The sequence below is a fragment of the Melitaea cinxia genome, chromosome 30, assembly GCF_905220565.1.
Source record: "Melitaea cinxia chromosome 30, ilMelCinx1.1, whole genome shotgun sequence".
Classification (NCBI taxonomy): domain Eukaryota; kingdom Metazoa; phylum Arthropoda; class Insecta; order Lepidoptera; family Nymphalidae; genus Melitaea; species Melitaea cinxia.
The window spans coordinates 7,375,771-7,401,487 of NC_059423.1; the positions used below are offsets into that span (position 1 = coordinate 7,375,771).

Genomic DNA, 25,717 nt, shown 5'->3' on the forward strand with positions numbered 1-25,717 from the left:
AAAGTCTTCAGCAACCCTACTGGAGAAGTATCTCACTCTTACAGAAGATCAGAGCTTAATAACGCTGTTCTCAAATAGTACTATGTTCCTGTGTGATGAAGGTTCCACAGCTGATTGCGCTGTGTGGACAGCAGGGTTAGGGATCTGGTGTCACAGGTGCCTGTAACCTATGGTAGCCACTTACCACCATGCTAGCTGTATGCTTGTTACACTAGTAGTACAAAGAAGTGTTTGTAAAATTTACCTGTAATCCCTGACCGGAGTAGACGACGTCTTCGTCCTGATTGGTCGGGATCAGTCTGTAAGGGATACCGCCAACTGTCATCCTGGAAAACAAAACGAAATATAAATATAATTACATATAAAACGTCATTCGAAACTTGTGTACTTCTGTTTAGGGGCATATAGAGATACATGTAGGCATCATCATTTCTGCCTATCGCAGTCCATTGCCGGACATAGGCTTCTACAAGTTCGCGCCAAAAATGGCGTGAACTCACTGGTGTGTCCAAGGAAGGTATTTGGTCCTGGGAGGGTGGAGAGATTGGGTTGGCAATGCGCTTGAGATGTTTCCAGTGTTGTAGGAGTCTATATGCTACGATAATCGCTTATCATCAGGTGAGCCGTACGCTTGTTTGCCGACCTAGTTTTATACAAGAAAAATTTACACGTGTCCTAGCGTGTTTTCTATTACAGCCACGCCCTGGATATAATATAATATTCCTATATAGTAATTATAATAAGGGTCTGTTACACCGGTTGTGAATAACATTATTTGAAGGATGACGGTATCCAACAAATAAAACTTTATGGTTGACTACTAAAAGTTGTAATAAATTGAGGAGAAACAGGTCCTAGTGTCCCATTTCTCCTGCTATTAGTCTATTCGTAACTTATGTAAAGTTTAACCACAATCGGTGGAACTGGCCTTAAGTACCCCAATATACCCCAATACTTACTGATAGTTATTTTTTTTTTTATATCACTAGGTCGGCAAACAAGCGTACGGCTCACCTGATGGTAAGCGATTACCGTAGCTTATAGACGCCTGCAACACCAGAAGCATCGCAAGCGCGTTGCCGACCCATTCCCCAATCCCCCCAGGAGCTCTGGTCACCTTACTCACCAACAGGAACACAACAGTGCTTGAAAACAGTATTATTTAGCTGTGATCTTCTGTAAGGTCGAGGTACTACCCCAGTCGGGCTGCTCCATATTGAGCAGGAAATTCCTGCTGTGCCCTACCTCAGTTAAATTTAGTTATTCTACATTTAAAGTTATTCTACATTATAAGATGACATTTACTAACCGACAAGAATCAATAGGGTAGGGCACTTTGCAGAGTACAGTCAAGTCGTCACCAATTCGACGCACTGCTTCCTTTGGCGTGATTTCAACATTTTGACCTGGAAATAAGGATAAAAGTGTTAATTACCATTAAACATTTATATATTGTTAGAAGGAAATATAGCTGACCTGGCGAACTTCGTATCGCCTTATGATTTTTTTTTTAAATATAATTACTACATAATTATATCGAAATAAAATATAGCCTATCTTTCAAGTTGGAACAAACTGCACACGGTATGCAAATTTGATTAAAATCGGTTAGGTAGTTTATGAGTCCATCGCGGACAAACAACGTGACGCGTGATTGATATATATTAAGATTTTTCGAGAAATGTTAAATACATTTCACAAAAACTATATCGACAACAGTGATAAAAACTAACATTTAAAACCCAAAGAAATCTACAAACTGTACAGAAAACCATAGCAATCCGCGTTCATCCGCTCTAACCGCTTTGAACTGGCTGTAACAGCTTTCAGCCGGTTATAACCGCTTTAAACTGGATCGCTTCAACGGATTATACACGACTGAGGGAATTTAAATTGACTTGAGAATTGTATTTCAAGAGATTAATCTCTTGTATATAATAATACAATAGTATTGTATAAAGTTTTTCTAGAAAAACTGCGATTCTATATTATATTTAACTGCACTGACTTTGTTTCTCCATCGCCATATTTTTTTAATGAGTATATCGATTTTTTCAAAATCGTATAATTCAAAAAAGATTTAAAAAAAGAATGATTTAAATTGGAGCAGTTATGTGTTTACATACATTTGGAATCGTTATTTTTTTAGTTATAATTTAAGAGAAATGAAACTATGATGGAATGTCTAGATAATTTCTAAAGCTGTTTCGACTAAACGTATCAAAGGTACGACGATACATGTACAAAACAAAACGAACTTTAATCACGGTTATCCGTTAATAACCGCTTTGAACGTGCTCTAACAGCTTTCTACCGGTTAGGACAGCTCAGAACCGGATTACGTCTACAGATTATACTTTCGACTGATGATTTAGAGAAATATGTAAAAGCTTAGCATTTTGTGTACTTTATTTTTAACAGTGTGTTTACTTCAAAGAAGAGAATACATACGTATTTACTAACATTTAAAGAAGAGAGGAAACGCATTTAAAGAATGATTATTACCGACTTCAAAAAAAAGGTGGAGGCGTTCTTAATTCGACGGTTTTTTTTAAACTTATTAACTTTTTATTAGATGTACTGATTTTGACAATTCTATTTTAATCGAAAGTTGATGTTTGTCGATATCTGATGGGTACTTGTTGAATTATCTTTAATAATACGTATTTATTTTACTGTTTTTCGTCTACCCACGTTGTCACTCGTCAATGTAAAAATGAAATCGGTTTTTTTTTTATTTGCGAGCAAATACAATTATTTTATGGGAACGGTTATATTATTACGGCCTGGTTTAAATTAAAACTGTCTGTTGTACTAGAAAGCCTTGAGGCTATTGAGAAAGTTAGAACGTGATAAATGATGATAATGAGTTAAACAAGCTATTCTTAACGGTAAACTAAATTGAATACTAATGAAAATATGTATAGCCTTATCTTGGACGTCTGAATTAAAAACCATAAGGTCTTTATTTGTAAATACTATCAGCAACTTATCTTGTAGATAAACTTTATCAGCAACCGTTGATACAGGTCTGTAATGAACGACAACAGACAGAAACTGGACTAATCTCGTTTTAAAACCTATAGCCTTAGCTAATTGTCACCCATCCGGCTTTCACCGGATTTGTATACTCTCTTTATCCCATATAATGTAATTCAAAATGTAAATAAACATATTCCTATAATTTATATAAACTATGAATAATTATAGACAAAAAAAAAGTGGCAAAGTAATTGAAAAAAAAAAGAATTAAAAAAGAAATTGGAAAAAAACAAACAAAAAGCCAACGTCACGCGGTGTTCCCAGGTCACCCATCCACGTATTGACCGCGCCCGGCGTTTGTAACTTCGGTGATCGGACGAGAATCGGCGTGTATTCAACGTGGTATGGAAGTTGAAAAATTCGTGGTTCGTGACGCCGTGACGCTTTTAAAACGCCTAATGAAGTTTCACTTCAATAAAATATTCCTTTTGATTATTTAATAATAATACATCACAATATGTCCGCCAATCCGCAGTGGAGCAGCGTGGTGGATTAAGCTCATAATGTTACGGGCTGAGTGCGATGCGATGCGATATCACAAGAGATTGTTTCGGTAAAAAAAGTATGTGTGTGCAATTCACACCGGGCAGAAGCGAAACTTCTAAAATATAGCCTACGAGAAAAAAATTCACCGATAGTGTAAAATACTGTGTAATTTATTACATCTCACTCTCTCTCATACATTTATGTGTTTGTTTGTTTATCGTGACGCATTTTCGTTTCATCGAGTTTCAAATGACGATACTAGAGACATTTCAATTCAAATTACGAGTTTTTCTTAAAAACTAATTAATAATACTCGTCATAGGCCATAAAAGATCACTTACACAGACATTTCTAGTATGACCTTAATTATATCTTAAGTGATGCTGTCATCTTTGTAATTTTTATAGAACACCTAAGAAGTCTAGACTTATCCAGACTAATTAAAGCTGAGTAGTTTTGTATGTTTGTTTAAATAACGTGTACTGGTGAAATGGTCATTGGGAAAGATATTATATTATTGGGTCACGTTCGATGTTCGTTCATCTTATACAAATAAATAAAACTGGAGTGTCTGTTGTTATTAAAATAGCCGCTTTTTACTAAATGCACATGTATGTATACACGGTACATATACCAAAATATTTTCTGTACAATTTTTATTTATTTAATAAAATAAATTTTTATCTGTTTGTTCCGGCTAATCTCTGAAACGGCTGGAGCGATTTTGACGAGGCTTTCACTGGCAGATACCTAATGTAATATATTCCACGCGAACGAAGTCGCGGGCACAGCTGTTGACAAATATTTGTATAGTATCTGTATGACACAGATGTTTGATGGAGTCAGTATTGTGATTCTAGAGATTGTATTTATCTTGTGAAGCTTGAAGCTGATATTAAGATCAAATTCAAAGATGTTATTTTTTAAAATCTAGATCGACCTTTTTTAACAAAATTGTGTGTGTGTATTTATGTAGGCTAGGTAACTTCTTCATTTACTAGCTAACTTCAGGGTGTCGGTTATTTTTGTGACGGTGCGCGCGCATCGTAAAACTCTCATATTTTTTCCCTATCACGTCAAAATAAGTATAACTTCAAAAGTGTCTTGTTTCGTATCCTTAGTCTATCGTTCCTAGGCTACAAAATACCGCCACACGGTCTATTTCACTTGATGAAATCTCCGATAGCTTTCAAAGTAAATCGAATCAACAACGTCATTCAAATAGGCTTTAAAAGCACTCATGCACCCCACCACATTCATAATTTAAATAAAACACAAATGTAGATGTCCATTTATTCGAAAATACACAACGAACAAATACACAAAACAATTATTTAAAAGTCGGTTAAAATATGAATCAAGGGAAACGCTAGCCTTGTTTGTAGTAAACACTTTAATATCGCATTGTCTGAGAAAGAATCCTGTCCGTCTGTACAGCTCGAACGATTTCTATTGCATTTGGTTTGTTTGACTCGAAATAAAATATATATTAAATTTAGTGATTTAACTGTATGTTATTTAATTTTATAAAAATACTAGTTGACCCCGCAAACTTTGTTTTCCATGTATGATATTAACCCTCTTAATCTATCCTCTTATAACACAGAGGTATGAAATAATTGTATTTGCTCACAAACGAAAAAAACCGACTTCAATTACATGGATAAGTAATACAACGTAGGAAGACGAAAATATAGTGTGAAGTAAAAACGCATTATTAGATATAACTCGAAAAGTTGTTGTTAGATCTCAAATCAATTTAAATGGGACCAATTGACACACACCATCTTTCGATATAAAAAAAAAAAATTGTCGAAATCGGTCCACACGGTCAAAAGTTCTGAAGTAACATACATAAAAAAAGTACAGTCGAATTGAAAACCTCCTCCTTTTTTGGAAATCGGTTAAAAATAGATGTTGGCCGATTCTCAGACCTACCCGATATCATCATCATCATCATTTCAGCCTATGACAGTCCACTGCTGGACATAGGCCTCCACAAATTTGCGCCAAAAATGGCGTGAACGCATGTGTACTCATGTGTACATGTGTACTCGTGTGTGTGTACCCGATATGTACACAAAATTTCATAAAAATCGGACCGCCCGTTTCCGAGGAGTATTATAACTAATTGTGACAGGAGAATTTTATATAAAATATTTTGTTGTTTCTTTTAGTTGTGTGCAATAGAGAGTATTATTGTTATTATTATTTACTTTTTAAACATTTTTAAACGGTTTTATTTAGCTCACCCCGTTTGTTTTATTTTTTATTATTCTTGGGTCAAATTTAGTAATTCAAATTTCACCCTCTTCCTGTCAACCGATTAATCTGAAATTTTGTATACACTTTGGATTTTGGTGACAATACAATTATGTTTATTCATTATCATTATAAATTCAAGATGGCGCCGCTACAAAATGGCGGATAATTTATGTTTTATTAATCCCATCAATATGGGTATCAAATGAAAGAGCTCAACAAGCAGAATACAATATACTATAAAAAATTGAAATCCAAGATGGCGGCCGCTACAAAATGGCGGATAACGTAGGTTTTATCAATCCCATCAATATGGGTATCAAATGAAAGGGCTCAACAAGCAGAATACAATATACTATAAAAAATTGAAATACAAGATGGCGGCCGCTACAAAATGGCGGATAACGTAGGTTTTATCGATCCCATCAATATGGGTATCAAATGAAAGTGCTCAACCAGTATAATCAATGTACTATATAAAATTAAAATCCAAGATGGCGGCCTCTACAAAATGGCGGATAACTTAGGTTTTATCAATCCAATCAACATGGGTATCAAATGAAAGGTCTCAACAAGTAGAATACAATTTACTATGCAAAATTGAAATCTAAGCTGGCCGCCGCTACCAAATGTCTGATAACAATTTTTTATCAATCCCACCAATATGGGTATCAAATAAAAGGGCTTGACAAGAAGAATACAGTGCACTATACAACCTCAATATTTAAGATGGGCCTTGCAATAATGAAGCACTAAATGAATTAAACAGAATGCGAAATAAAAACTAAAAACTAGAAAATAAAAATATAAAATATTTTTATTAAATCGTAACATTGACGTCTTGATATAATTACATAAAATACCTAAATTTCTAAAGGAATTTTGTCGTATTATGATAATAAGGTTTTTTACTCGAGCAACGTAATTCTGAGAGGAATTCTTATAAGTGCGGTGACAATTGATGAAAAAACACCGCTCCTATTACATCAGACAATCAACGCGGATGAGGGAACAACGCTGCTCGGAGTTGCTATTAACATTATTACGATGTTTTTTTTTTTTTTTTTTTTTTTATTCTTGAGGTGCCAAATAAGCGGCCCGCCTGATAGTAAGCGGTTACCGTAGCTTAGACGCCTGCAAAACCAGAAACATTTCAAGCCCGTTGACCTACCCCTGACCTTCCCCACGAGCTCTAACTTACACACAGGAACACGATACTATTTGAGAGCAATGTTATTTAGCTGTGGCGTGTACGTAAGTATGTTTTAGCCGATTTTTTCTGTAGAAACTACATTCCGAATCGGTGGTTCATATTAGACTTAAACTCATTATTAAAAATAACGATTCAAAAATGATTTTAAGCCTCCATCGACTAAAGTAATTTTTGATTAAAACAAAATTTTGATATTGAATTAACAACCGCTCTGGTGTAGTGGTGCGAATCGTATAAAACACCGACGGTTTACGGGTTCGATTCGATTCGTACAAATATTTATTTCCGGATTGGATGCATGTCCTCGTAGGTCTCCCCACCGTACCTCGGAGAGCACGTTAAGCCGTCGGTCACGGTTGTTATCATATACACCCGATAGCAATCGTTACTCATAGTAGAATATATCCGCCAACCCGCATTGGAGTAGCGTGGTGGAGCCTATCCTTCTCCTACAAGGAGAGAGGCCTATGCCCAACAGTGGTGTTACAAGCTGAATGCGAATTAACAAAAACATACATACATTTCAACCTGATTAAAAAATAATTAAAATGTAATATCTAAATAAATTTATATCTAAGAGTCTCTTAGCGTTACCCAATCCTAATATTCAAATACGTCGTCAAAGCGGCGTCTCTATTAGAATGAATGAGCTGAACCAAGTCTTTAACATGTTCAGATAGTTTGACCGACTTTGTCTAATGGAAGTTATAATAACGTTAGTCTAATGTCAAATGGAGTCAAGTAAATTATTTGAGTAAAAGAATTTTAATTTTAAAACAAGTCGACACGGCGAAATTAACGCCATAATTTTATGGTGGATATATATCGATTTTTTGTCTTTGTTTTATACATAACTTTCAATTTGGCGCAACTGCTCACAAATTATAGGCGTACTTACATTTCGACCATTTACGTTTATTATACATTGATATTAATTTATTTAATACTTTATTGCACATTATAATAAAACAATATATATATAAAGTTTGATTGGCACCCTATGTCCACTTTCCTGCTAATCGTCAAAGAATAATTATAATAAAACAATTTAATCGGTTTTTACCGTGGTTTATAAGTTCTTTAAATACGCAAAGTTTCGGATACTTTATAACAACAATGGTCACGGGAAGACGACCTCCCGAAAAAGTTGTTTCATTGTAATGAGTGAAATTCGCGTAAACATTAGAAAAAGTTATTGTACATTTGAAGTTACATAAGGAAAATAACTATATACATATATTCCGAGTTAAAAAAGTGTAAAGACGTTCTTATCATAAATAGTGATATCTATATGTAAATTTTTTTATTATTAACCTCATAACTTTGTTATAAAATAAAATGATTTTTTAACATAGTTTATAAAATTAAATAATTAATATATATATTTAAAGCAAGTTTTGTCAAATATAAAACGTAATATACTTGAAGAAAATTCAAACATTTTCGTACAAACATTGAAAGACGTTGAACTATACGTGTATAGATTTTACGGTCTACTAGATCAGATAAGGTTAACTTCACGGAGCTTAAAGCTTTGCCTAAAAGCTTTGGCCGCTTTGACTCGGCTGAGCTTATCTACATTAAACTATTATATGGTATATTATTGACATATATGTATATATATTTAATTATATAAAACAAATATATTTAAATAAGGGCTGATAAATATATTGTATATTTATTAATAAAAAAATGAATCAGTACAAATTACATTGTGCCAGCTAGAGTACTAAAAATGAAATGAAATGAAAACATTTATTTCGTCATAAGGTGATATACACACTTAACGAAAGTCAAAATAATGTCATTTACAGAAATAATAATACAAATAAATTTAAAAAAAAACTCGACATTAAAAAAGAAAGTTAAGGCAGCAAAAAAATTCAAACAATAAAATAAAAATTTATATGTTAACATTGGGTACACTACAAACTTAGGTAATATACCCAGTGTTATGTGCAACCTTAACTTAGTCAAAATAATCCAAATATTAAGAATCAAAATATTGAGAACAACTGAGTTAGGCCACAGCAGGAATTATCGTGCTCGAAATCTGGAGCAGACCGACTGGGTAAGTACCTCGACCTTACGGAAGATCACAGCTAAATAATACTGCTTTCAAGCAGTGTTGTGTTCCTGTTGGTGAGTAAGGTGATCAGAGTTCCTGGGGTGACTTGGGGATGGGGTCGGCAATGCGCTTGCGCTGCTTTTGGAGTTGAAGGCGTATATAGGTTATGGTAACGGGGGACATCGGGGGAGCCGTAACGCTTGTTTGCCGATTTAGTTGTTAAGAAAAAGGTAAATTAAAATAAACATAAAAAAAAGAATCTTTAAAAAGACGAAACAAGAGTGCTTTCGAAGCTTAAACGAAGTTTTTTTCATATTAATTTGTTTCGAAACAACATCTTTCTATGTGAAAATCTTATATCTATATATATACTAGCTGACCCCGCAAACGTTGTTTTGCTATATGTTATTAACCCCCATAATTCCCGCCCCTATAGCTTAGGAGTATAAAAAATAGATGTTGGCCGATTCTCAGACCTACCCGATATGCAGACAAATTTAAATAAAAATCGGTCCAGCCGTTTCAGAGGAGTATTTTAACTAACATTGTGACAAGAGAATTTTATATATAAGACTAGCTGACTTGGCAAACGTTGTCTTGCCGCTAAACGCTATTCAAAACTAGGGGTTGATGGTAGAAGGGTGAAAATTTAGGCTTGTAAAATTAAAAAAAATATTGGGGTGGACTACCCTTAACATTTAGTGGGATGAAAAATAGATGTTGTTCGATTCTCAGACCTACCCAATATGCACACAAAATTTCATGAGAATCGGTCAAGCCGTTTCGGAGGAGTTTAACTACAAACACCGCGACACGAGAATTTTATATATTAGATAAATAAATTGCTGTTCGTTTGTTTCGCTAAAACTCAAGGTTTGGCCTAATTTTGATCTCGAAATATTTCTGGAAGTTCAGGGAAGGTTTAAACGGTCAGAAACATAAATTATAAGTAACGGAAAATATTAAAAACGATAATTTAATTTTCCGATACAAAATGTTCCTAGCTGTGAAAAATTTGATGTCTTGTGTCAAAAAAGTTGTCACTTGGCTGTCAAATATTTACAGGTGCGTTCAGAAAGTGTTTTGTCCATATTTTTCCCAAATACGTAGATGATACGAAGTTCACCGGATCATCTAGTAATTAATATAAATAACTTGTCCATCTGTCTATCCCGTGGGGTGACCAGAATTGTAACAAATCGTCCCAACTCGAATAACTTCACTTAGACAATTGGGTGATTCCTTTGAGAATTCACTTGATTACGTTATATAACAATTCGTTTAAAATTGCATTACATCTGTTTATTATTACGATCGTGTTACAATGGTAGCTTAGTGGTAGATCGATTACTTCGAAAGAAGTTTTACTTCAAAAAAGTTTTATTGTTTTTAAATTTCATACAGTACAATGTACATTGTAGTTGAGTCTTCCAGTGAATAGTGGCAGATACTCGTTTGGGGAATGGCTCGCTACTTCCCTTTACAACAGAGATTTAGAGATTTAACAATATGCAGTTACATACATTAAAAAAAGACAATTATAACATAATTAATGAACCAATCATTTTTTTATGACGACGCGTTGGCGATCACAGTACTGACTGTTGCGCTGGCGGTCGCGGGTTTGATCTCCCTAACGACAGATATTTATATATTTAGATATTAGGCATATAGATGTTTGTCGTGGTCTGGGCGTTTGTGCTTGTGCATTGTGTGTTTCCGGACCTCTGACGTCGGAGTAAATCCTAGTGGGGACCGTTGAGTATGAGGCGTTTATTTATTTTATTTATTTATTTTCTTTAATCACATTAATAATTTTATTAATTTTAATAAATTAATATAATTTAATATATAAATTTCGTATGACAGCACATAATTTTACAATAGGTAGTTCTTAAATAAGATTTCTTTTATAATATATTACATCATACCTCCTAAATATTATTACCCTTAATAAAATGATATATTGTCATTGGTTCCATTATGAGCTCCATGATTTAATGGGGTCCACCCATTTGAGTCAATTGAGGCGTTTAGAATTTATGGTGTAATAAAAAAACAAACTTTAATCACGTTGAATTTACAAAGAACATTACAAGTCTGTACTAATATTATAAAGATGAAAAGTATGTCTGAGCGCCCTAATCTCAGGAACGACTGGTTCGATTTGAATTCTTTTTGTGTTGGGTCGAGGAGGAAATTTTTTTTCTCAAATGAACGCGGGTGAAGCCGCGGGCTACAGCTTGTTATTTATAAACATGGATATTATGTATTCGTTCATAATTGATTCATAACAGGAAATACCCCGTTTAAAATCTCAAGCAGCCCGCCTGGGAAAGTACACCAACCTTAATAGAAGATTGCAGATAAATAGTACTGCTCTCAAAGTGAAAGTGAGTCTCAAGGTGACAAGAGCTTATGGGGTGGGGGCTTGATGGGGGGGGTAGGGTCGGCAAAGCGCTTGGGTTACGGTAACCGTTTGCTGGGAGGGGTCGAGGGTAGGATCGCTTGTGATGCTTCTGGTGTTGCAGGCGTCTATAGGTAACCGCTTACCATCAGGTGGGTTTTACGTTTGTATGACCTGTATGTATTAAAATGCCGTGTGGTGTCGATCGAGTAGAATAGCACCACACCCTTTCTTCCCGCGGGGGTCGTAAAAGGCAACCGAAGGATAAACCTGGCCCAAATTCATCAGGGTCCCGGAGAAGGAAAACTTCATTTGAAACCCGGAATGGGGTCTCCGTCAAGCATTCGTGGCATAGCTTTAAAATGCGAAAGACTCCTACAGCCGAACTGGCTCCACACGTATCGACTCGTCGTCCCTGTGGGCCAAGCCAGTGAGGTCGAGAGGGTGGAGCAGAGCTTAGGCAACTCTGCGTTTTCTTGAAGAGTGACCTAGGCAACACAGTGTCTGTCTGACACTGTCTAAATGGTCTGCAATAGACGGACTAAGGCCAATGATTGATGTATTAAAAAAAGTGTAGTTGCTATGGGTAAAACAGCGAGACATCCAACGTGACTTTTATTGTCCTAATTCTTAAATGATGGTGTCATCAGAGTATTTTTTATAGAAGACGTAACGAGTCTAGACTCATCTAAACTAACCAATTAAAACTTATTAGTTTTGTTATTTTTTTATAATGATACGATTGTGTAGTATGTATGTAACCACTGTAAATGGCTCTTGCGGTAGCAGGTTTGATACACGGTTTTTGTTTCGTATCTGACAACCCGCATTGGAGCAGAGCGGTGGATTAAGCTCAGCTCTTCTCCTACATAGGAAAAGATGCCTATGCCCAGCAGTGGGATATTACAGGCTGAAGCCTAGCGAAGTGTATGAAAATATTATGAGTAGATTATCTTTTATATATAAAATTCTCGTGTCACAATGTTAGTTAAAATACTCCTCCGAAACGGCTAGACCGATTTTTATGAAATTTTGTCTTCATATCGGGTAGGTCTGAGAATCGGCCAACATCTATTTTTCATACCCCTAAGCTAGGGGGGGGGGGGGGATTAAGGGGGTTAATAACATATATGGCAAAACAATGTTTGCGGGGTCAGCTAGTATATATATGACGTAGGTCTGGGCAGTTGTGATGTGTGTTTCCGGATATAGGATTTCATCTTACTCAGCGTTGTTGAATGTGTAGAATGTACTTAAAGGTACACGTTTATCTTATGTTGCGAGCTTTGCACAACAACATTTTTGTTAACACAACTTTGTTTTTAAATTGTTTTGCAGACATTGTTCAGAGAATAACGACCTAAAATATATATATCTAACGTGAACCGCGGTTCCACCCGCGTTAATTTGAAAAAAAAATGTAGATTTATTTTTATATATCAGCTACTGCTTTCCTTGGTTGGATTATCAAACAAATAAAAAAAAAACAATTTGAACCAATATTTTCTGACATCAACGCAAACAAACGAACAAACTTTCAGCTCAATAATATTAGTACGTATATCGGAACGTCTTTCGGAAATGACGTACCTACATAAATTATCATGTATATACACATTATACATATATAAATACACTTCATAATATCGTAAAAAGCTTCAAATAAAAAAAAAGAACAAAGGAACAAATACACTCGTAACGCTATCACAAGCGACCAACTTGTTTGCACGTAACGCCGGGGGGCGAGCCTAGCACCCAACCTTGAAGCCGCGGGCAATTGTGGCTTGATTTGATTTGGATTATACAGAGGTGCGTGGAAATTGTTTAGAAATATTTTTTATTTATTTTTAAACTACATACATAGGCGTATACATCATTATCATCATTACAGCATATACAGTCCACTGCTGGACATAGGCCTCCACAAGTTTACGTCAAAAATAACGTGAACTCATGTGTTTTGCCCATAGTCACCACGCTGGGCAGGCGGGTTGGTGACCGCAGTACTGGCTTTGTCGCACCAAAGACGCTGCTGCCCGTCTTCGGCCTGTGTATTTCAAAGCCAGCAGTTGGATGGAGGCGTATACCATGAAATATAACTCAATATAACTCATTTTTTGATACAAAAAAAAGCGTACGGCTCGCGTAGTGGTACGCGATTACCGTAGCCTATAGACGCCTACAACCCCAGAAGCATCGCAATCGCGTTGCCAACCCTACCCGCAATCGCCCCAGGATTTCTGGTCACCTTACTCACCACAGGATAATAACAGTGCTGGAAAGCAGTATTATTTAGCTGTGATCTTCTGTCAGGTCGAAACACTTCCCCAGTCCCATTGCTCCAGATTTTAAGCAGAATATTTTCTGCTGTGCCAGCTTAATTTGCCAGGTCAACAGTGTGGAAAAATATATAAAACGAAATATAAATCGATAATAGGATAAGAACTGTCTAAATGTTCATGTCCGAAAACAAAACAAACACACGACCGCGAGACATATCTGTATGTGTACAAAGTCATTTGGAAAAACAATTGACTGCCTTATATAACTAAAGAGTAACTGCGGATTTTCTTGCCGATTCCTTTCTGCAGAATCTACATTCCGAATTGATGGTATTCTGAATAGGTGGTAGCTTAACTATTAACTATAATAAAGTAGCCGACCTGGCAAACTTCGTATCGCCTTAATTTTTTCTAAAATATAATAAATGCATATTTAAAAATAAAATATAGCCTATCTTTCAAGTTGGATCAAACTGCACATAGCGTGCAAATTTGATTAAAATCGGTCAAGTAGTTTAGGAGTCCATCGCGGACAGACCACGCGACGCGATATATTAAATTTATCTTAAAAAAATATATAATTTTAATTTGTAAAATGACGATTCAAAGGTGATTTTAAAGCTATTGAAGAAAGAAATTCTTGTTTTTGGTTTTGGTATCAAACCCTGTCAATGAAGTTTTGTCCACCGTACCCTGTCTTCCCATCACTCATACGTTATTCATACGTGTCCCGGAGGCAGTAGCACCCTTTATTAAAATCTCCAATTTTATTAAGCAACGATACAGTATTTGCAATTAGGGGATGAAATGTAACGAGGGTAGCTTTGAGGTTTTATATGAATATCAAATGGGGTTGATTGCGGTCTTTTGGGTGATAACTCGTTTATTATTGAGTAGGTTGTTCTATATGTATCTGTACATATATATTATATAGGTATCATCATATGTATACTTAATGCATATGTAGGTATAATAGTTATTTTTATGTAAAAGTGTATAAGTACAGTTAATTGTACATAATTATTTATGATTCGATGATTACTGGGTCGAATTGTAATCTATATCTATCTATAATCTATCTATAATAATAATCTATAATATATATAAACGCGAAAGGTCATTCATCACGAAATCTCCGAAACTATAACACCTACAAACTTGAAATTTGGCAGGTAGGCTCCTTATAAGACGTAGGCATCCGCTAAGAACGGATTTGACGAAACTCGACCCCTAAGGGGGTGAAATGGGGGTTGCAAGTTTGTATGAACGTCCTATGATTTTAAAGTAAGAGACTTGAAATTTAAAATGTATGCTCTATAGATGATGAGAAGGTGTTCAAATAATATATCTTTAGAAATCAACTCCCTTTTGGGGTTGAATCGGGGGATGGTAGGTTGACTCACTCATCACGAAATCTCCGAAACTATAACACCCACAAACTTGAAATTTGGCAGGAAGGCTCCTTATAGAGTGTAAACATCCGCTAAGAACGGATTTTACGAAATTCAACCCCTAAGGGGATAAAACGGGGGTTGGAAGTTTGTATGAAAGTCCCATGATTTTGAAGAGACTTGAAATTTAAAATGTATGCCTTATAGATAATGAGAAGGTGTCCAAATAATCTATATTTAGAAATCAACTCCCTTTTGGGGTTAAAACGGGGGATGGTAGGTTTACTCATTCACCACGAAATCTCCGAAACTATAACACCTAAAAACTTGAAATTTGGCAGATAGACTCCTTATAGGGCGTAAACATTCGCTAAGAACGGGTTTTACGAAATTCGACCCCTAGAGGGGTAAAACGGGGGTTGGAAGTTTGTATGAAAGTCCTATGTTTTTGAAGTAAACGACTTGAAATTTAAAATGTGTGCTCCATAGATGGTGAGGAGGTCTCTAAGCAATGTATCTTTAGAAATCAACTCCCTTTCGGGGTTAAAACGGGGGATGGTACATTGACTCATTCATCACGACATCTCCGAAACTATAACAGCTACAAATTTGACGTTTGATAGGTAGGTTCCTTATAGAGCGTAAACATCCGCTAAGAACAAATTTTATGAAACTCGACCCCTAAGGGGATAAAACGGGGGTTGGAAGTTTGTACGAAAGTCCTATGTTTTTGAAGTAAGAGACTTGAAATTTAAAGTGTATGCTCTTTAGATGGTGAGGAGGTGTCTAAATAATGTATCTTTAGAAATCAACTCCTTTTTGGGGTTAAAACGGGAGTTCGTAAGTTGACTCACTGATCACGAAATATCCAAAACTATAACACTTACAAACTTGAAATTTAGCAGGTAGGCTCCTTATAGATCGTAGACATCCGCTAAGAACGAATTTTACGAAACTCGACCCCTAAGGGAGTAAAACGGGGGTTGGAAGTTTGTATGAAAGTCCTATGTTTTTGAAGTAAGCTACTTGAAATTTAAAATGTATACTCTATAGATGGTGAAAAGGTATCCAAATAATGTATCTTTAGAAATAAATTCTCTTTTGGGGTTAAAACAGGGGATGGTAGATTGACTCATTCATCACGAAATCTCCGAAACTATAAGAGCTACAAATTTGATATTTGACAGGTAGGTTCCTTATAAGGCGTAGACATCTATAGTAGGTATATATTTTTGTTTTGAATAGTCTATTTACCAAAAAAGGCTATATATCTAGAAAATACCTATGATAGAGTGGTGAGGAATGAATTATGGTCAGCATTGTCCGTGAACGGTCGCAAAATTGAAACGTCGGGGAATAAAAAACTTAATATACCGCGATACAATCCGAAAAAGTTGTTTCAATATAAAAAAAAAAATGTCAAAATTTCAACCTTTTATTTAATACTGTATTTTTGATATATCTACTTATAATTTATAATATTTTGTACTCTAAGTATAACAGTTTGGTATAGGGGTTTTTATTGGTAATTATTATTAAAAAATCTTTTAAATCGAATCTGAAACAAATGATTAAGACATATGAATATAATATTCAAGTTTCCCTTACACGTCTACGATTATCATATTATTAGAGCGGTTTTAGTAATTAAGTTTGGAGCTAGACTGAGCTAGACTGCATAGACAGATAGACTTAATATATTCAATTCTGGATGGATGGACCGTGACCGGAGATAATTGAGTACTGTGACTATGATTTAGGGGTTTTTGTAGGACGTTTCCCAAAAATTAACAAATTATATTTTTTGTTATTTTTTTAGTATTTATTTACTTATTGCTACTTTATTACACAAGACATTAAAATCATTCTCTACCAGCCAACCTTAGAACGTACAAGAGCGTACGTTTGTAGGTGTGCAGAATTGAGTATTAATAAAATTCATTTAAAGAGAACAAAGGAAAAATAAGGTAAGGTCAGTGACAGTCGTTATATTATACACAAAAGCAAATAATTCATATACATGCCATACAAATATACATACATACATACAAATGTTGTATTGTTTATTTTGTTATTATTACAAGTTATAAAAACTTCAGTGACATTGATATTTATAGTGTATTGTATAGTTAAATTAATATTTAATATTATTAATAAATCTTTGATTGTCTCCTACGTGGAGAAAGTTGTCTATGCCCAGCAGTGGGATGTTACAGGCTGAATCGTGCTCATAATCTTTTAATTTCAATGATGATTACATTTTCAGGCTGACGCGCAAGTAATATATTATAATATTAATTTGCAAAAAAGACGACTGAAAGTTCTTTTGAAGGCTATTTGAATACAGTTATTTTTTATTTTGATTTTATCAGTTCCAAACATCATCCCAGAATGGCTTTCAAAATAATAAATGATTAAAAAATTAAGATAAATTACACCAACGAGAAAAAAAAAAAATAGCAATAAAATTGAAAAATGACAAAACTAGTTCAACGCGTTATGAATTTGTAAACATAATGTATGCACCCCACTTCACCGCAGACAGTTGAGGGTATTTGAAGAACTATTTATGGTGAAATTTACATAATTTAATTAAAGGATAGTCATTTTGAAACTTTTTAATGGTAATAGTTGTTTTTGTGTAATATATTTTGAAATATAAAATCAAAATCGAAAATAACTTTATCCAAATAGGCTTCCTTCCTGCGAATCGTTATGTTAAAAATTAAAATGTTAATTATCGTTAATACTACAGCTACCACCGATTCGGAATGTAGATTCTGTTGAAGAATCGGCAAGAAACTCTGCAGTTATTCTTTTTTATAAAAAAAAACTGCTAATATCTTGTAAGGAATACAGCGTCACTAAATCAATTAATCGGTGTGATACAGCCAGCCCTGCGGTCACCAACCTTATTGCTCAGCGTGGTGACTATGGGCAAAACACATGAGTTCACGCCATTTTATTGTGGAAGCCTATTTCCAGCAGTGGACTGCGATAGGATGATGTGTGAATACAGCGTCACTAAATCCACACATCTATATAATTTATGTAATCATAAAGCTAAATGTTTAAATTATAACACTTTTTATAATCTTAAATATACAAGTCAAAAATTGAAAACTCCTGGGGTGAATTGGGGGTAGGGTCAGCAAAGCGCTTGCGATGCTTCTGGTGTTGCAGACGTCTATAACCTACGGTAATCGTTCACCATCAGGCGAGCCATTCGTTTGTTTGCCGACCTAGTTGTATATAAAAAAAATTGAAATTACATTTCTATTAGAAAAAAATAATATTTTTAGTAGTGTTACTAACAACAGAAGTTGTTAGTATGGTAGTCAGATCTTCTGTACGTGTTGTGTCAACAACAGACGTAGATTTTTAGTGTTGATGTAACAGTACCATCGGCGACCGTACGCTTGTTTGCGGCCATATTGGTATGAATATATCACAGAACTTTAACTTCCGATACTTCAAATAGTGTTTTTGAAGTTAAACTTCTTTAAGTACGCTGGACTTGGGGAGTAAGCTGGTGAATGAGTGACTAGAGCGTTACGAAAAGATGATCGGACGAGGCGAACGGAAGTCGAGAGGGAGATATTAGTTTGTGAAGATAGAAAGTGGGAGGGTTACGTTTCGTAAATTTAATTCAGTCGTGTGGTCTAAAGCACACCCGGTTTTTCCTTTTTTTATAGGAGATATATTAGACAAAACATTTTCAAAAGATCGAATATATTTGCATTAGATAATATGCCAAACTAATTCACACATTCCATAATAAAATTAAGATAAAACTAAAGACAAGTCATTCATCACAATTAAAGCTGCACTACAGATAATCCTAACCAAGGACATACAATATCAAAGATATGTGTATGTCCATGTTTGTACAAATGTATGGGTTATTTATTTTAACTTGTCCCCTTCAGAAAAGGCTGTGTGCATTAAACATGATTATTCCTTAGTTGGTATAACCACAGCACCATTTTTTATACCACATTAATATAGTTATCGCCACAGTTATTGATCTCTAGTAATCAACTATATTTCAACATTTCACGGATACAGACACATAATAATAATAATAATAATAATAATAATAAAGACGTTTATTCACCAAGCATAAAAAAAAAACAAAAGATTTCTTAGTCTAATTTACAGAGATTTTATAAAAAAATGCTGGTGAAAAGGTCGTAGACTCAGCTTATTGCTGCTTTTCAGTCCGCACCTTTACAAATGCTGCCAGCACAGGACGTTAGATTTACATTTAAAAACTAGTAACGAAAAAAGTAATGAAAATAGTATTTAATAAAATAAAAAAATAAAAAACCAGGATTAATAAATGAAGTACATTGCCGAAGGTACAAGTAGGTAAAATGGCGAGCCACGTGAGACATACTATACGCTTATAATACAGTCATAGTTACTACAAATCCAGCTCAGTGAGCGTTTCGTATCAACTGTCTGATGAAATGCTATAGTCGCCTATATCAATGTATTGATAGCTTCACTTTTTGCCAATTTGATTCTGACTTTTGCTGCTCAAGGAGCCATCTCTTGGTAAGGTCACGAAATTTCGAGCGAGTTGCAGCAAATCTAATGGGAGGTGGGATGTCGTTCCAACATTTGGAAGCCGCAAAGCGAAAACTACCTCTAAACGCCACTAAACACGGACGAGGTACAATAAGGTTTGCGATACGCGATGACCGATAATTATCGGTGTCGGATGCGTTTAGCCACCTCAGTTTCTGTGCCAAGTATGATGGCCTCTTGTGCTTTCTCAGATCAAATACGATAGTGTTCAATTTAAGAGTACGTCTATGCTTCATATTGAGTACATTAAAACTATTTAGGAAAGGGGTAATATTAGATCCACGAGGAATACTATGGCAAAAACGCATACAGGAATTTTGTACTTTTTGGATCTTCGCTTCAGTTTGTTTTAAAAGACATGGCCCATAAACTACATCACAATAATCCAAGTGGGACAGTATTAGCGCGTTGACAAGTTTTTTTCTAACAACAGCACTCAGAAATGGTCTTAACTTATAAAGCATTTTAAGCGAAGCGTAACTATTGGCTATTTTTTTATGAACATGCTCTCTAAATCTTAAAGACCCCTCAAATTCAACACCAAGATTTTTTACCACTTGAACTTCTGGAATAGCACAGTTATCCACTATGATACTGGGGTTAATCCGATGGATTATATCGATCTGTCTTCTTGTACCAAAAACTGTGACGGAACATTTTTGTGGGTTCAAAATAAGGTCATGTTCATGAGACCATTTACTAATGGATGCCAGATCTTCATTTAAGTCATTTAGGTTTTTGCTCAAGTCTACATTAAAACCTGCATTTAATTTCATTAGGATCTGCGTATCATCTGCATACATATGTATGAAAGAATATTTAATACAATTGACCAAGTCTGATGTATAAACAGAATATAGAAGTGGACCCAAAATAGATCCCTGCACTACACCTCTATTCACTGGAATCGGGTTCGACCTAACCAACTTACCACAATTATCCATGCACTCTACAACCTGCAACCTCCCCAAGAAATAGCTTTTAAACCATACACTCACAGTTTCATCACAACCATACATTTTTAATTTATTTATTAGGATTTCATGATTGAGACAGTCAAAGGCGCGACTATAATCAAGCAGAACTAATATACTTGCATTATTTTCATTTGAAGATGCTAAAAGTTCATCTACAATATGCAAAAGCGCAGTTGTGGTGCTATGCATTTTACGGAAACCTGACTGTTGAAGTGGTATAATTTGATTTTTTTCAAAATAATTAGACATTTGGGCGTGAACTATTTTTTCTAATATTTTTGATAAAACCGGTAATAGTCCTATGGGTCTTAAGTCTTTTATTGTTTCAATACTTGATTTTTTGGGCAATGGTTTTACTAAGGCTATTTTCCATTTACGTGGATATTCAGCTCTACGTAAAGACGAATTCATAATATGTGTTATAGCACGTAGTGAGTATGGCAATGTAAGTTTTATCATTTTTATGCTAATGCCATCCACCCCTGACGCATTCGAACTTATTGAATTAACAATTTTTATTACTTCATCTGGAGAAACTTCTGAAAATTTAAATGACACGTCAGTTTTTATTTTATCCCCTTTGTGCAACGTTTCAGTACAATCGCATTGACCATGTTTAGGTGACGGTATAGATTCAACAAAATTTTTGTTTATTTTATCTGGATCACGAAGATGTATTGGGAGCAAATTATGTGTCGATGAGCCAAGTATTTTACGTAACTCATTCCACATTTTTCGAGAATTATGATTATTTTGATTTATTTTATGATTAAAATAGTAATTTTTTTCGCTTCGCGATATCGATGTAACTAAATTTCTATATATTTTATATGTATGCCAATCACGTTCACTATTTGACTCTTTCGCTTGCTTGCACGCACAATCTCTATCCAGCATAATCGATTTAATCGTATTTGTGATCCAAGGTGTTGGGGAATTAGTAAATTTTTTCGTTTTTAAAGGAGCAAAATGATTAAACAGACCAAGCATCAAGAAAGTAAAACAATCCACCATACCGTCAATTTCATTTATTTGGAGCACCCATTCCCAAGGTGTTATTGAAGAAGCGAATTGATAAGTCTCCAGATCGAACCGACCGAATGGCCTGTAAATAACAGTTTTTGTAATATCCTTACAAACATCAATTGGAAACGTGGCCTGAACAAAGGCATGATCACTAAGGTCATCGTTATGTTTTATTATAGTGTCGCTTGGAGTCATTTCAGAGCTACAGCATATGACATCCAATAGGGAACGACTATCAGGCGTAACACGTGTAGCGTCACACACTATTTGGTGTAAGCCATGCTCGGAAAGAAGTTGCTGAAACTCACATTGATCAGTGCCATCCCTACAAAGTAGATTTATATTTACATCACCCGCAACAAATACATAATCATAAGCAGGACATATTGATGAAAAAGACTCCTCCAATAAATCCAACGTTACCCTAAAGTTATGTTTCGGGGGTCTATAAAATACTCCCACTGCTATTTTATGTCTCTTAAGTTTCACCTCTAACCATAATTGCTCTAATTCAGACATTAAAATTGGTATTTCTTTAAAATTTATACTACTGCGAATATAAGCTGCGACCCCTCCTCCCCGACGTTTATTTGACCTTGGTTTATGTATAAGAGTATACCCATCAATATTATAATATTTTAATTCGGATGAACTGTTGAACCAAGTCTCAGTAATTGTAGCTATATCGGGATTTGACGTTAAGATAGTTCTTACTAGTTCGTCTCGACCCGTATTTAACGACCGCGCATTAAGAACAGACAGCCTGAAATTAATATTTTTCTTTTTTGTCATTTTGGTAAAATAAGGAAACGCAACTAGAGAAGGCAAATATGAGCATAATCTCGCGGCCCACCAATCCCAGACACGTACTTCGGCAATTCGTTTTTAAAATATAAGATTGTAATACATTATTTCTTAAGAGGTAAATTCTATTTAATAATAATCTACGGAAAATATTTTTGACATTACAAAAGATTCTCAATACATAGTCTATACAATCAACTCGAACTAGTCATACAATTATTTTATCGATACTACTCAATTTATTAATTACAAAAACACGAGATTTCTCTGTTTTACGAACTAAAACTTTACAATCCTTTACCCAAACAAAAGCATATTTTTTCTCCCGAGCTCTCTCCTTTGCCATACGCAAAATAATTTTATTCACTGGCGTCAAATGATCATTGAAGAAGATGCGCCGCCTGTCACCACCAAGCCCTGCGTCGCTTGTTGTAAGACCGAAGTCGCCCGTAATGTCACTTTGCCAAGACTTCGCCGCTCGTAGAACCTCATTCTTTAATTCACGACTCTTTAACCTAACAACAATTCGGGTCTCCCTTATACCTTTTTGGGTAGCAGCTATACTTGCAAAAGAGACTCCCTCAGTCAAAACCTCTTCTTGAGGTAACGAGATTGAACCCATGTTCGGTAGCTTTGTTCTATATGCATACTCAATGTCACTTTTTTCAATTTGTATTTTTAAATGTTTAGCCAATTCAATCACCGTGTTGGAGACGTTTTCTTTAGGACATTGAGGAACACCAGAGATCTCGATATTATTTAGTCGGTCGCGCTGGTCTCTCAAATTTATTTGGAATTCTAAATCTTCATTCCTCTTCGTTATCTGAGCTAACTTAGTTTCGATCGAATCTAAGCACTCCGTCTTATCTTCTAATTCTTTTACTTTATTTTGAAGCTCGGCTAGGTCAGTCTTCATGGTAGTAACACTCAACTGCAGTACCCTCAACGCCTCACTGTGTTCATTCAGTCGATCATTTACTTCGGCTCGGAATGCCCTTAATTCCGATAATAGTACTTCATTCGAATCCGTACTAGTTGGACTTTGGCTTACACTTATACTCGCAACTTTTTTTCCTTTCTTTGATGTCGATAAGCAAGGTGGACACTTCCAAGTAGCTCTTAAACTTGAAGACTCATTTGAGAAATTAACGCAATCGGAATGAAATACTTCTGAACAATTAGTGCATTTAATTCGCTTTTGAGTGGCAGCTATACTTGCCTTACACGATTCGCAAATAAGAACCATGATTGAAAATATTTATTTAATCAAAAATATTTCTATGTCACCTCGACAAGGGTTTGAACTCTCAACTCGTTTTCGTATCGTTACAGCGTCGATAGATCTCGCACCGCTGGGCCAACGTTGCTAGTAGTAAACGTGGTGAAATTACGATACAGTTGATTCACTATTTATAATAGTTATATGAATGTACGGTAGAAAATAAACAAAACCAAGCCGCAACAAAACACACAACAATTCAACTCAAGAAGATTGATTGTATTGTTCACTATTAACGAAGGAAATCACTTCTCTGTATCAATAACGTTTAATTGTCTATAGAACTATACATCTATACACTTTTGCACGAATGTATCTTTAAAAATTCACTTATATATTATTTTAATTACGGAGCTAGTGGCAAAATACTTTTTACCCTGTGGTGGCAGCACCAGTCTCATATACAAATATACTTTATTGTACAGTTTTGTGAACCCCTTTTCGAAGATCAGTTTTGGGCACTAACTCGCCAGTTTCACGGCTAAGTAAGATACACAATCACTACAGCAAACGGATTGATATATTTGGCACAACATTTCCGCATTTTAGGAGTCAAGTCCATAATCTTGCTTTTGATTTGCCATCAGTTTTGTAGTATTAGTTTAATCACTGCTTTGGATAACTTATCTTATGTTTGTTTACTGAATTGTATTTACCTATATGCATGTGGTGTTTACCTACATGACTTGTGCACTTAGATTTAGTATAATGTATGTTCCGTTTTGTAATGAATGTTTTAGTGTAATAACTGCTGGTAAACCAATAAATAAATACAACCAGAAACAATACATGATTGTAACATAAAAGAAAAAGGATCAAGCAATAAAAAAATAATAATAATAATCACAAAAAAAAGTACAAAAGGCGGTCTTATGGCTAAAGAGCGATCTCTTCCAGACAACCTTTACTATATACCTATAAGTACTTTAACAGATTATTTATATACTGAACAAAACTATTTTTATTCACGACTAACACACAGCGGTAAAAAAAACCCAAACTATCCCTGATCGCTCAATATCCTTGCCGATACCTATATCGCAGTCACCCTACCCAAATCCCCCAAAAAGCAACCCCCAGCAAATAATACATGCTTATTTGCTCAGAGATTATCTCCGCGTGTCCAATTACTTGTTTTCAAACGATGGTCGCCCTATTGTCACTTTGACGTGACATTTCAAGTGCTTTTTTTTGGTGTCTTTTTGTCTCTTGCGGTATAACGGCCTATTCACTATTGTGCGGGTTCTACGCTTAGTTGTCTATGATTCTGATTTATTGTATTGGTGTTTTGTACGTATTATTACCTATTATGGATGGATTATTTATCATTCGAGTAAAAATGCTGATGTTTTTACAACTTTGTACGTTCTGGAACATTCCAGAATAATATATAATGAACTAAATATTTGTAACTGCCCAGAGTTGGGTAAAGGCAATGTCTCCTGTCGTGCTTCAGCCTGTAATCTTCCGAGCATAGGACTCTTTCTCCATGCAGGAAAAGAACCTTTCCTTTTTGGAGACAAAATTACAGAAACTTTTGTACTAAACCAGAATGGTCGTTTATATTACGCTATGCTTCAGCCTGTAATATACCACCGCTGGTCATAGGCCTCTTTCCCCATGTAGGAGAAGAATCAGAGCTTAATCCACCACGCTGCCCCAATACGGGTTGGCGGATAGGTCGTCTTTAACACAATTATTATTTTCCAAATAAGTTACTCATATGTTTTATCAGTAGGAAGTAAAACAGAGCTTTAGGTTCTGTTTTAGCTCAACTAAAAAACTACACCTTTTGAATTCAAAGACTGCCAATAGAAATATCTGAAATAGTGGAATAGATACTGTGGAGTTTGATGGCGAAACGAAAATATTAAACATTCTTATCTG

The 25,717-nt window shown here is 35.1% G+C and overlaps 1 protein-coding gene and 1 long non-coding RNA gene across 2 annotated transcripts in view; one reads left to right on the forward strand and one right to left on the reverse strand.

The window, feature by feature from the left end:
* Window positions 1-25,717, reverse strand: part of LOC123668262 (fasciclin-3) — a 191,715-nt gene that overhangs the window by 22,655 nt on the left and 143,343 nt on the right. The window contains exons 3-4 of the mRNA XM_045602032.1: window positions 1,310-1,406; window positions 245-326 (exon numbers count right to left, since the gene is read on the reverse strand). Coding sequence (XP_045457988.1) covers window positions 245-326; window positions 1,310-1,406 — 179 coding nt within the window. The remainder of the gene's footprint in view (window positions 1-244; window positions 327-1,309; window positions 1,407-25,717) is intronic.
* On the forward strand, window positions 9,974-17,552 carry LOC123668265. Its single transcript, XR_006745547.1, has 3 exons — window positions 9,974-10,091; window positions 10,151-10,156; window positions 17,542-17,552. It is a non-coding gene; the product is annotated as an uncharacterized LOC123668265 (long non-coding RNA).